The 11,059-nt window shown below is 33.2% G+C and overlaps 2 protein-coding genes and 1 pseudogene across 7 annotated transcripts; 1 reads left to right on the top strand and 2 right to left on the bottom strand.

Annotated features, from left to right (window-relative positions):
• Positions 1-2,049: 2,049 nt before the first annotated feature.
• On the bottom strand, positions 2,050-2,640 carry LOC114424231 (LOB domain-containing protein 22-like). Its single transcript, XM_028391079.1, has one exon. It carries the CDS (start codon positions 2,638-2,640, stop codon positions 2,050-2,052), a length of 591 nt encoding a protein of 196 aa, XP_028246880.1.
• A 1,065-nt stretch (positions 2,641-3,705) lies between these two features.
• LOC114424229 lies at positions 3,706-4,609 on the bottom strand (annotated as a pseudogene).
• An 876-nt stretch (positions 4,610-5,485) lies between these two features.
• Positions 5,486-9,165, top strand: LOC114423570 (serine/arginine-rich splicing factor SR45a). 6 transcript variants are annotated; one of them, XR_003668861.1, is made up of 8 exons: positions 5,486-5,608; positions 6,351-6,373; positions 6,466-6,552; positions 7,140-7,248; positions 7,378-7,527; positions 7,676-7,779; positions 8,004-8,067; positions 8,179-8,253. XR_003668861.1 is itself a non-coding variant. In XM_028390380.1 (7 exons), the coding sequence occupies exons 2-7, from the start codon at positions 6,351-6,353 to the stop codon at positions 8,832-8,834; spliced, it is 1,089 nt and encodes a 362-aa protein (XP_028246181.1). In that variant the 5' UTR covers positions 5,486-5,608; the 3' UTR covers positions 8,835-9,165. The 6 variants fall into 6 exon arrangements, 4 of the variants coding, with proteins under 4 accessions (XP_028246181.1, XP_028246185.1, XP_028246182.1 ...); XR_003668860.1 differs by having other exon boundaries at positions 7,676-8,067; positions 8,179-8,264; XM_028390380.1 differs by lacking the exon at positions 7,676-7,779 and having other exon boundaries at positions 8,179-9,165.
• Positions 9,166-11,059: the final 1,894 nt, after the last annotated feature.

Genomic DNA, 11,059 nt, shown 5'->3' with positions numbered 1-11,059 from the left:
GACAGTCCCTGAAAGTGAAAGCATGCATGAATGAATGAATAATGGATTCCTCACTTGTGCAACATCATTAGAGGAGGTGGACAAGTGCCTTCTAAACCGTTCGATCAGCACTAGTGATCACGGCATTATAAGATATTTTCATTAGAATGTTTTTAACTTTGCTCTCCCAGCCAAACCCCAAATGTGATTGAAAATACTTGCTCTAGGATGAAGAGGAAACAGCCATCCTTTGCTGGGATCCAAGCACAACTGCAATGATTGGGAGAGGGCAAGGCATCAATCTTCTAAACCAGTAACATCCACATAATTTTACAGTGCACACAGTATAAGTTCCTAAAGGTAGGGAGAGATTTTGTTTCACCATCTCTAACCCACCTGCACCTGTGTAGCTCCTGAATTACAAGAGATACACCAAACAGCACTGAGCATAAAAGCAAAAGCTGTAAATATTCATCTCCCCAATGAACTTTAGACCAAGATTATCAAAGTAAGGAGTGTATTTTCTTTTCAAGCAATGAAACACAAACATCGGCCAACACCTCTCTGAATCCTTTTTATTTTTTCTCTTCCTATTATATCATAAATCTTGTCCATGAAATATTTTTCTTGCAATGAACCTTTAAATTCAGTTTATCACTTTTATACTGGTTTTGGAGATTTAATTAACAGTCTAGGTGGTATTATTAAGAACTTCTCTCTTCCCTTGGTGTACATCCATTAACTCATTCAACCTTCCCTTGGTGTACATCCATTAACTCATTCCAATCAAACATAATAATAATACATAATCTAGTCTCAAATTGTAAACTAGATCAATCACATTCATTTAAAAAATCAATACATAGACTTATATACAAACCTATAAATGGGTGGATTAATATTGGGCGTTTGCATTATCTGATTTCATCATATTCATCAGACACCAGGATCGGACTAATGACGTATACAATACTTGAATTCTCGATGTAGATGCTACATAGTTGGATGATTATCCCATCTAATTGTACGTTAAAAAGATATTAGTGCTTGATATGGGAGAAGTTTTTCCGGTGAATGGATTATTTATTTTTGTTCTATTTATTTTTTATTATATTGTTGGGGAGCGATAAATGTGTAAAAGAAAGAGTATATTGATAAAGATATTTTCATTAGAATGTTTTTAACTTTGCTCTCCCAGCCAAACCCCAAATGTGATTGAAAATACTTGCTCTAGGATGAAGAGGAAACAGCCATCCTTTTCACCATCTCTAACCCACCTGCACCTGCGTAGCTCATGAATTACAAGAGATACACCAAACAGCACTGAGCATAAAAGCAAAAGCTATAAATATTCATCTCCCCAATGAACTTTAGACCAAGATTATCACCCGCTTCATGCTACAGATCATCAAAGTAAGGAGTGTATTTTCTTTTCAAGCAATGAAACACAAACATCGGCCAACACCTCTCTGAATCCTTTTTATTTTTTCTCTTCCTATTATATCATAAATCTTGTCCATGAAATATTTTTCTTGCAATGAACCTTTAAATTCAGTTTATCACTTTTATACTGGTTTTGGAGATTTAATTAATAGTCTAGGTATTATTAAGAACTTCTCTCTTCCCTTGGTGTACATCCATTAACTCATTCAACCTTCCCTTGGTGTACATCCATTAACTCATTCCAATCAAACATAATAATAATACATAATCTAGTCTCAAATTGTAAACTAGATCAATCACATTCATTTAAAAAATCAATACATAGACTTATATACAAACCTATAAATGGGTGGATTAATATTGGGAGTTGGATGATTACCCCATTTAATTGTACGTTAAAAAGATATTAGTGCTTGATATGGGAAAAGCTTTTCCGGTGAATGTATTATTTATTTTTGTTATGAGTCCTAACTATATAACTATTTATTTTTTATTATATTGTTGGTAGCGATAAATGTATAAAAGAAAGAGTATATTGATAAAGATATTTTTTTCCAAAATCAAAATAGCTATTAGGTTAAAAAAAAATAAAGAAATCCTAACTAGCTTGTTATCCTAGAACAAAAATTAGGTGGAGTAGAGAGAGTGCGATCCATGATCAACAACAGGATCTTGATTGATGTTATTCTCTAAGGACAAGGGTGACAAAAGAGATAAAGAATTCTGAATGGCCCACATATTGATATCATCTTCTTGCAAAAGATTGTAGTTAAAACATTGTTGTTGTTGCTGCTGTTCCTGTGGAGTTTGTTCAAGGGGGTCAGGCGGCTGAGGAGTGACATTATTGACTATGTCAGAGGGATTAGAAGAAGGTTGGTGTGATTTGAAATAAGCAAGGTGTTGAAGAAGAAGATGAAGTTCTTGGGTGGCGTAAAAGATCTGAGATTGCAATTGGAGGACGAGGCTGTAGCAACCACCAATGGGGTCACGGGCGCGCATGTCGGATTCGTAGATAAGGGTGCTCATGGCTAAGTCTCTGTGGTGCTGATCGAGGGGCTTAATCATGTTGGTGATCTTGCCAACCCCGAATAAACGATGGGCATTAAGGAACTGTTTTTGGCGATCATGAGGAAAATAAGGCGCCAGAATGCAGTTGGACCCGCACTTCCTGCGTTGGTACTTACAAGCTGCACATGCCTGTGTGCTGCTCCTTGACATGCTATCCTTCTTCCGTGCCCTCCGCCCACTTTCTCCAATTAATTGCTAACTCATATCTTTATATAATTTACATTATCAATATATTTTAGGAGGATCCAAACTACAAAATACATGTAATACATATAAATAAGCTATTGATGATTTAAATTTGAAATACATCATATAATATAGAGTTGTTATAACTAATTAATAATGTAAATATAAAATACATGTGATGTGATACCAATTGTTTGAATTTAAATTTAATTTAATTTTACGAAACTAACCTGTAAAACTTGTAATGTAAGGACTTCTCCCTTCTTTTATGCTTTTATGTTAATATCTATAAAAAAATTCCATCATTTTAAATTATCATTCTTTTATTTGTATAGTTGATCTTTATACCATTCTGTTAATAGTCACAATCTACATTCTTTTTTTTTTTTATCACTAAACCATATTTCAAGATTTTTTTTAGAAAAAATTCAGTTATACAATTTAAGCCGTTCATTATATATTAAAAGATATTCTCTTTATCCAAGTTTCAGATTCTATTGTAGTGAATGTTCCTTGTCTAAGTGAAAGTCTAGACCAAAAAAATTCCTATCCTACGAATTTCCAAACATGAAAGTGCTCTGTAAACGTCCAACAAATAAACTTTGAAGGGCAAGCAACTTAGAGGGCTCACACCTGTTGAATTGGTTTGTTTGGCAGTACCAAACCAAACCAAACCAAACTGAGGCTTTCAACAGATAATTATGTAATATATAACAATTTCTAATCTGATTGGAATTCATGTTCAGTATACTTTTCTACGTTCATTAATGTTATCAAACACAACCTCCTGACACCACCAGGATCAAAATGGGCCACGTGTGATGTCAACCACACTTGTTCTAAATACCAATACACTAAACCAAAATGACTTCTAAGACATAACACATGTTATTTGATGGAATAATAATAATCCTACTCAGATAAAGCCCACTTCAGCTCCCCATTATTTCGCAATCAAATTCTTCAGTCGATCTTGAATGGTCTCTGCAGGAAGAATCCCTTTCTCGTGTAAATTCTTCTTAAGTTCTCCAACACAATGTCTGATCAGCCAATAAGCTCACCCTTGATATGCAGGTGAGGATAACTGGACCAGTTTGAATAAACCTTAAGCCCTTGACGAACTTCTTCATCAGTAAGAATGTCAAAACTCTCAAAGGGAACATTTTCTTGCTGGAGAATTTCAACTACCTTCCTACTGAAACCACACTTAGGTTCATCTGGTTTTCCTTTCATAAGACGAGAGGATAAGGTTGTACTCAAATCAGTAGATTTAGAGATGCCACCTTTGCCGTCTCCTGATTCTTTCTCTTTTGCTTCATTAATGGTATCAATTCCATGATCTTTAAAAACTTCCTTCGGTTCCCCACTCTCATGCTAGCAATTGCTATGTCACACCCACCAAGAAGTTCTCCTTTACAGTAAAGCTAAGGAAATGTGGGCCAATTGGAAAACTTCTTCAAGTCTTCACGAACCTCTGAATCTGATAGGGCATCAAAACTTCCAAACTTGACTCTCTCTTCCTTCAACACATCAACAGCTTTCCTGCTAAATCCACATTTTGGCTCTTCAGGAGTTCCTTTCATAAAAAGCATGACAGGATTAGAGTCAACAAGCTGTTGAATTCTCTTTTCCCTGGTTGAACTTGATTTTTCTCCTTTGAAGAATCATTGTCTTTTGCTTATTCTTTCACTGGCAGGAGAAGCAGCTTCTCCAGGAGCATGCTACTTTAGCAACCTTATTGGCTAAGCTTGACGGATCAGCTCCCTCCAATGTATCAAAGGTCTTTCCATACTGACAAAAAAGGACTTAACTATTAAAATCAAGCAAAGAAGGTAACAACTAAGTACTAACAACTGATTTTTCAATCCCAAATGACAGATTGAATCAGCAAAGAGTATTATAACTGCAATAAACAACGGCTACATGGTGACATATATTGATTAAAAGGACATGAAAAAATTTCAAAACTGAGTCTTGATAATAAATTATATATTCAAATTCAGTTTAGTATTTACATGTAATTGTCTAAACTGAACACAGTGTTTCCTTAGACCAATGCAGCAGATGATCATGAGGCACAACTATCTTTCTTCAACATAAACAAACCTCTCTATCAAAAGAAATGTTTTGGGACATAACCCAAGAACAGCAAGAGGATGTAAGTGAAAGCAGTCTTGTACTTAACCAACAAAAAAAAGAAGCCAAAAAGGTTTAAGGCTAATCATCTATCATTTATATAACCAACACGAAGTTGTGGTGATGAAGTGAACAAGACAATAGACGTTTGAGATGAGAACGAGCTTGAATGCAAAAGCAGTGTGTATGTGTGTGCGCGCTTGCGTACTAAGGATGTGAAGAAAGATAGGGAGGGAATAGTGTGAGTAACAGAGTGAAGGGCAGATTGAATATTTTACACTTGTTTTTAAATGCTTTGGAGCATACATTTTTATAAAATCAATTATGTTTGTTGTTATTAATGCAATGATTAAGATTATTTAATGTAAAATCATATAAAATTAGTTGTGTTTATTATTATTATAATTACAATTAAGATTATTATCTTTTAAAATAAAAATTAGTTTTAATTTTACGTGAAAAATAAAAATATTTTAAAAAAAAATTATTTATCAGAAGTTAAACATTTTAAATTATTACAAAGAAAGAAGAAAAAAACTTGGCCAATAGATCCCTAGGGGCTAGGGGATTGGGTGGTGCACTTAGCAATAGGAGGTCCACCTTTTGAGAAGGGAAGATAATAACGGCCCACGGCCCACGAAGAATTCAAGCTGAGTTTAATTTTGGGTTGGCGTCCGATTCTCCAGAAGCCTCCTAAGAACCACAACCTCACGCTTCTCCCTCTATAAAGCTCTGCACCCTAACCACTTTCGATTTTTTTCAAAACGCAACTGTCATCGTGTCGTTCACCGATAAGGTTCGTTCTGATTCCCCTCCATCTTTCGATAAAGCTAGTACTTGTTGTTCATCCGTTGGTTACGGTGAAGCTCAAATCTCATCCTCTCTCATCGATCTGTAGAGAACGATTTCGCTGATTTCAATTTTTTTCTTCCATTGTTTTGTGAAATTTGCGTTGAGAATTGGTCTCCTTCTCGCGCAGCTTTGAAATTCATGGTTCAATTGTTGTCTATATTTATTTCCCGAAGCTTCAAGGTTTTTTGTTTTTATTTTTAATTTAGGTTGAATGATCGGAGAGTTTTTGGAACTAATTTTGATTCATTTTTATAGTTTGATTTTGAGATGTGGAGAGATTTAAGAATTTTGTGTGTTAATGTGTTTTGTGATGTTCGATGGAACAGAAATGGTGTTGGAACGGATGTTAGAAGTTAAAAGCAGTTGAATTTGAACTACAATTTAAAATTTCAGATTACAATTTAAATATTCGATTTTATTTCGAAGCCTTGTTCCTAGGACATACTGGTAATTCGTGATCAAGTTATGAATATTGAATAATTAATTTCTTCATATTTTTTGGACGTACGTGGTGGTTGGTGGATATTGGTAATTTGTGTTGGTGGGGTCAAATAGTGATTTTTCAAACTATAAAAAAGTAGATTTTGTTATATGTTTGGTATTTTATTTTATGTGAATTGACTATTGTCTCATACGAGTACTGATTTATTTTTTTTGTTTTTGGGTTGCTTGCTGAATTGTTGCAGATGTCGTATTCAAGGAGATCAAGGTGAGACGCTCACCCAGGGTTTAGTTATTGCTATTCAGTTTTAAGTGGCATGTGTTTTTGCTTAATAGGTGTTTCCATTTTCCATTTCATAGGTATTCTCGTTCTCCTTCTCCATACAAGCGATACAGTAGGTCTGTGTCCAGGTCTCTCTCAAGGACAAGCTCCAGAAGCCGTTCAAGGTAGGAATTTTTTTCCTCTGTAAATGATTGTAAAAAGATTTCTCATTGAATATTAATTGGTATAGAAGAATCATAAGATTATGCGATGAAAATAGCCAGACATTTATCATGATGTATGGTGTTCAATCCATTGTAGTTTTTACTTTTAAATTAGGAATTGAGAAGACAATTAAGCCATAGGTAAGTCTCAAACAGTGAGTGACTGTGAAAACTCCCTTTTAGTAAAAAAGTGAAACAGCAATGGAATAGTCAAGTGAGGTTCAACTAGTAGTATTCCTTCCTTCATTTGCTTTTCATCTAACAATATTTGACTTCAGTTTCATTGACGGGAATTGGTGAAAGAAAAGTGAAAAACAATTAATTGTTGAATCATGTGACTCATATTGGTGATATGGAATCATATTTTGTATGGTATGATACTATGATTCAAAGCCATTTGTGATTTCTTGTGATATGACGAATAAGTTGCTGCATCATATTGAATCCCATTGAGGATTGTGTGATTCTAACAGTAACTGTGGGAACCTTTGCATTTTCATTATCTGATTATGTATTCGTGTTTAATTTGTTTTCTTCTGGTAATTTAGGAGTTTATCAAGAGATGCAGAAAATCCAGGAAACAATTTGTATGTGACAGGATTGTCTCCTAGGATCACCAAGAGAGAACTGGAGAAACATTTTTCTGCTGAGGGAAAAGTAAGCTCTTCAATCCATTATATTCTTGGTGGAAGTTCTAATATAATAGTTGAAAGTAGCTTATTATTCCATGCAGATGTAAATGTGCTGTCTGTCTTCTGTTTCTTACATTTGAGTTGCTCTTCTTAGGTGATAGATGTCCATCTGGTAGTTGATCCTTGGACAAGGGAATCCCGTGGGTTTGGCTTTGTGACAATGGAGACTCTTGAGGAGGCAGATCGATGTGTAAAGTATCTGAATCGCTCAGTACTTGAAGGGCGTGTCATCACGGTGGAGAAGGTATACATTTCTAGCAGTGCCCTATTTTGTGGGGCCTGGATTTTTATTAGCTATTTTTTTTTCAACCCCAATGCATGGAAATTATGTGGGTGATTTGTTCTTTAGTTCCTCTAAGTTTTGAAAGTTTTGTGCTTGTTTCCGTTTGAAGTTTCTGTGGCAGCAGGTTAGCTGTGTGAAGCAGCTCTTCATCAAACTCTCAAATCACAACTAAACAAACAAATCAAATACACCACCAAGTATCAGATCATTGGGGTTGTATGCCCTGCATTACTCTCTTTTTTATTGCATTTATATCTTATTATTTTGTGCATCGTGAATATGTGATTTTTAAGATACTCCTCTCACAATTGCAGTGTTCAGTTTTTTGTTTTTGGATAAACATGTAACATTTTGACTTCATATTGATGCTACTATTGCTTACCTACCTGTGCATGGCAATACCCTCTATTCATGCTCTTATGTGCATCCTATTGCAGGCTAAAAGACGACGTGGTCGAACCCCAACACCAGGGAAGTATCTAGGGCTGAGAACTATTCGTGGTGTGTTTTCATAGTTCTTTCTTCAGATTTATTTATTTATTGTCACTTTTTTATTGTATAAAATTATCTGTTTACCTTGCTAATTCCTGATATGTATTCCATTACATATAGCTCAACGGCGTTCTCCAAGTGACTCTCCTCGTCGCTCCCCTAGCTATTCTCCTTATAGAAGAAGCTATAGCCGGTCTCCCTATTCTTCAGACCGAAGTAGGAGTCGTTCTTACTCTCCTGACTATAGGAGGAGGAAGTCAAACTATCCATATCACTCTAGGCGAAGGTCATACTCTCCATACTACAGCCGGTACAGGTCTTATTCTCGATATGATCGACACAGGTCATATTCTCGCTCTTGCTCTCCTTATAGCAGGTCACCTGTCAGCATCCGTGACAGATCATACTCTCCTTATGACTCACGATATGACTCACCGGATGATCACTCCTACAGAAGGCACCATTACAGATCTGTTTCACGAGGTGCCTCGCCTGATGATCGCTATTATAGAAGGCACCATTACAGGTCTGTTTCTCGAAGTGCCTCACCCAGGCCAAGGAGAAGGTCAAGGAGGAGCTACTCTCGGAGTGCCACTCCTGTTTCAAAGAGGAGCAACTCGCGAAGTGTGTCCCCCAGGTCAAGGAAGAGTCATTCAAGAAGCTCCAAGAGGAGTGGCAAATATGAGAAACACTACTCAAGAAGCCCGAGTGTGAGTGCAAGTTCAAGATCAGTATCGAGGTCAAATACTCCAAGGTCTACCTCTCCTTCAACTTGAAATTTGTTGGTCCTATATGGCTTGACATCATAGGATTATAGTGGATAATATTTTAGTGTGGTATATGCAGTTCTAGATTGAGTTTTGGTTTGGATCCGTTCAAGGCTTGTCTAAAAACCACCTGATCCTATTTCATGTAGGATTCAAATTATGTACTGTCAGTATAGATTATCTAATTTCGAACTTTCCCTTGGTTTAGTTCCATTTTTATTTTGCCATTATCTTCTTTTAGACTTTGTATTTTCTGTGTTGTCTTTTCTGATGTTCAGATGATATGGTCTCCCTAATGTTTACATTTTTTATAAATAGATGATTGCCCGATTACCCGGTATACATGCTCTATTCTAAATCTTGATAGTGAATCAGCTGCTTTATCTCTACTGTACACTTTCATGCAAATTTGTTTTTGAAAAAGATACAATTAATTTTGGTTGTTTTAAACTATTTTTTTTCTAAAAATATTTTAAATAAAAAGTGAAAAATGTAATTTTTTTACTTAGTAAAAGTCTTTGTTATATTTTATTATTATAAATTAATTTTTATATGATTAAAGATTTTTTCATTATTTAGTTTAATTTTATACAATAGATAACAGATGGTACTTGTATCGTCGTAGAATTATGTAGTAAGTTAACATTCAACAATTGATGTAAAAAATATTCAACAATTTTCAAAGTACAATGTCAAAAAAATTAATAATTTCATTTTTTTATATAATGTTTGCACTAAGTTTTCAACTTAGAATCTCATATATATTATCTTAAATCTTTCACTGCTAGGGTAGACCATAGTGGTTTTAAATTAATAATTTCATTGTATGTGATAATTATAAATTAAATGACAAAATTTTATGCAATGTTAATTAAATTCCTTTAAATTTATGTATAAAAGGTCAATAAAATGGTTGAAATAATTAGAAAATTAGAATAACATTCTTATTAAGTTAACTATTAAGTTAACTATTGTATTTTGAGAGTAATTAATTTATGATAACGTGATATTAATATTAATAGTCATTTGTGATGAGAGTAATTAATTTATGATAACGTGATATTAATATTAATAGTCATTTGTGATGAGATGATAATAATGTAAAAATATTTTATTATTTTTATCTTTTATACAATTTTATATTTTTTAATTATTTTAATAAATAATTTTATCAAACTCTTTTGATTAAATAAAATAATTTTTCAGTTTCTAATTCTTAACTTAAAAATAAATAAATAAAATATATTAAAAAGGAGATAAGTAATATTGAGATACATAATTAAAAAAAATTAAATATATTTGTGGTTGATGGAATATAACATTTTTTTATTTTTCGTTTTTTTAATATTTTTCATTTTAATTCTTACGAAATATATTTATTTTGTTTATCATTCTTAAAGTATTTTAGATAACATTTTAAATAATAAAAAAATTAAATACAAAACAAACACATTTTACAAGAAATAAAATAAAAACTTCTGTTTCCGGATTTGAACCCATGACCAACAAGTCACCAAGACACAACTTTACCGCTGCACCAAGACTCGCCCTCTTACAAGAAATAAAATAAAAAAAATAATATTAAATTACAGAAATAAAAAATATATTTAAACCTCAAAAAATCGTATAAAATAAAAATAAAAGGAAAGTTTGTAATAATATTGATTAAGAAAATAATAGTTTTATTTTAAAATTATACACATTGATAACACTTTTTTATACATTTTCACTTCTGATTCTTTAATCAGCATCTTCAAAATACATGTAAACATTTTTTTATATATTTGTAACACCATTTCACAAGATAATTTAAGGGATTAAGTTAGTGAAAAGTGTGAAGCCTTAAACTCTAAATCCTTACTTTTTTTTTCGTAAGGCTAATATCAATAGGGCAGGTAAATTACATTTTACTTTCTAAAGGATAATTCATGTAAAAATTATGCTAATTTTGCTTGAGACTTGAGAGTTTAATGTATGGAACATTTTTATTCATCTTAACAAAAGCATGTCTCTGTTTTTTCTCCGTTTGTCCAACTCCCTACTGTCCATCAACAACTAATTTAAAATTGGAAACTTTAAAAGAGGAAGCAAATTGAAATATTCAAATTTTCTATTCTAAAGTCTTGAAATCAGAAGTTATTCAAAATTAACTACCAATGAATTTTTTTTAGAAGAACTACCAATGAAGTTAATCAATGTTATTAAAAAAACTACCAATGAAATTAGAAGTTGCA

This window comes from Glycine soja, chromosome 8, assembly GCF_004193775.1.
Source record: "Glycine soja cultivar W05 chromosome 8, ASM419377v2, whole genome shotgun sequence".
Classification (NCBI taxonomy): Eukaryota; Viridiplantae; Streptophyta; class Magnoliopsida; order Fabales; family Fabaceae; genus Glycine; species Glycine soja.
This window is presented reverse-complemented; position numbering and strand designations above follow the sequence as displayed.

What these genes read in the sequence shown, in the direction of transcription:
- LOC114424231 (XM_028391079.1), bottom strand. Translation starts at nt 2,640, where the DNA reads ATGTCAAGGAGCAGCACACAGGCATGTGCAGCTTGTAAGTACCAACGC.
- LOC114423570 (XM_028390380.1), top strand. Translation starts at nt 6,351, where the DNA reads ATGTCGTATTCAAGGAGATCAAG. An exon ending in ATTTTTCTGCTGAGGGAAAA is followed by an intron (nt 7,249 to 7,377) that starts GTAAGCTCTTCA and finishes TGCTCTTCTTAG; the next exon opens with GTGATAGATGTCCATCTGGT. An exon ending in AGGGCTGAGAACTATTCGTG is followed by an intron (nt 8,068 to 8,178) that starts GTGTGTTTTCAT and finishes CATTACATATAG; the next exon opens with CTCAACGGCGTTCTCCAAGT.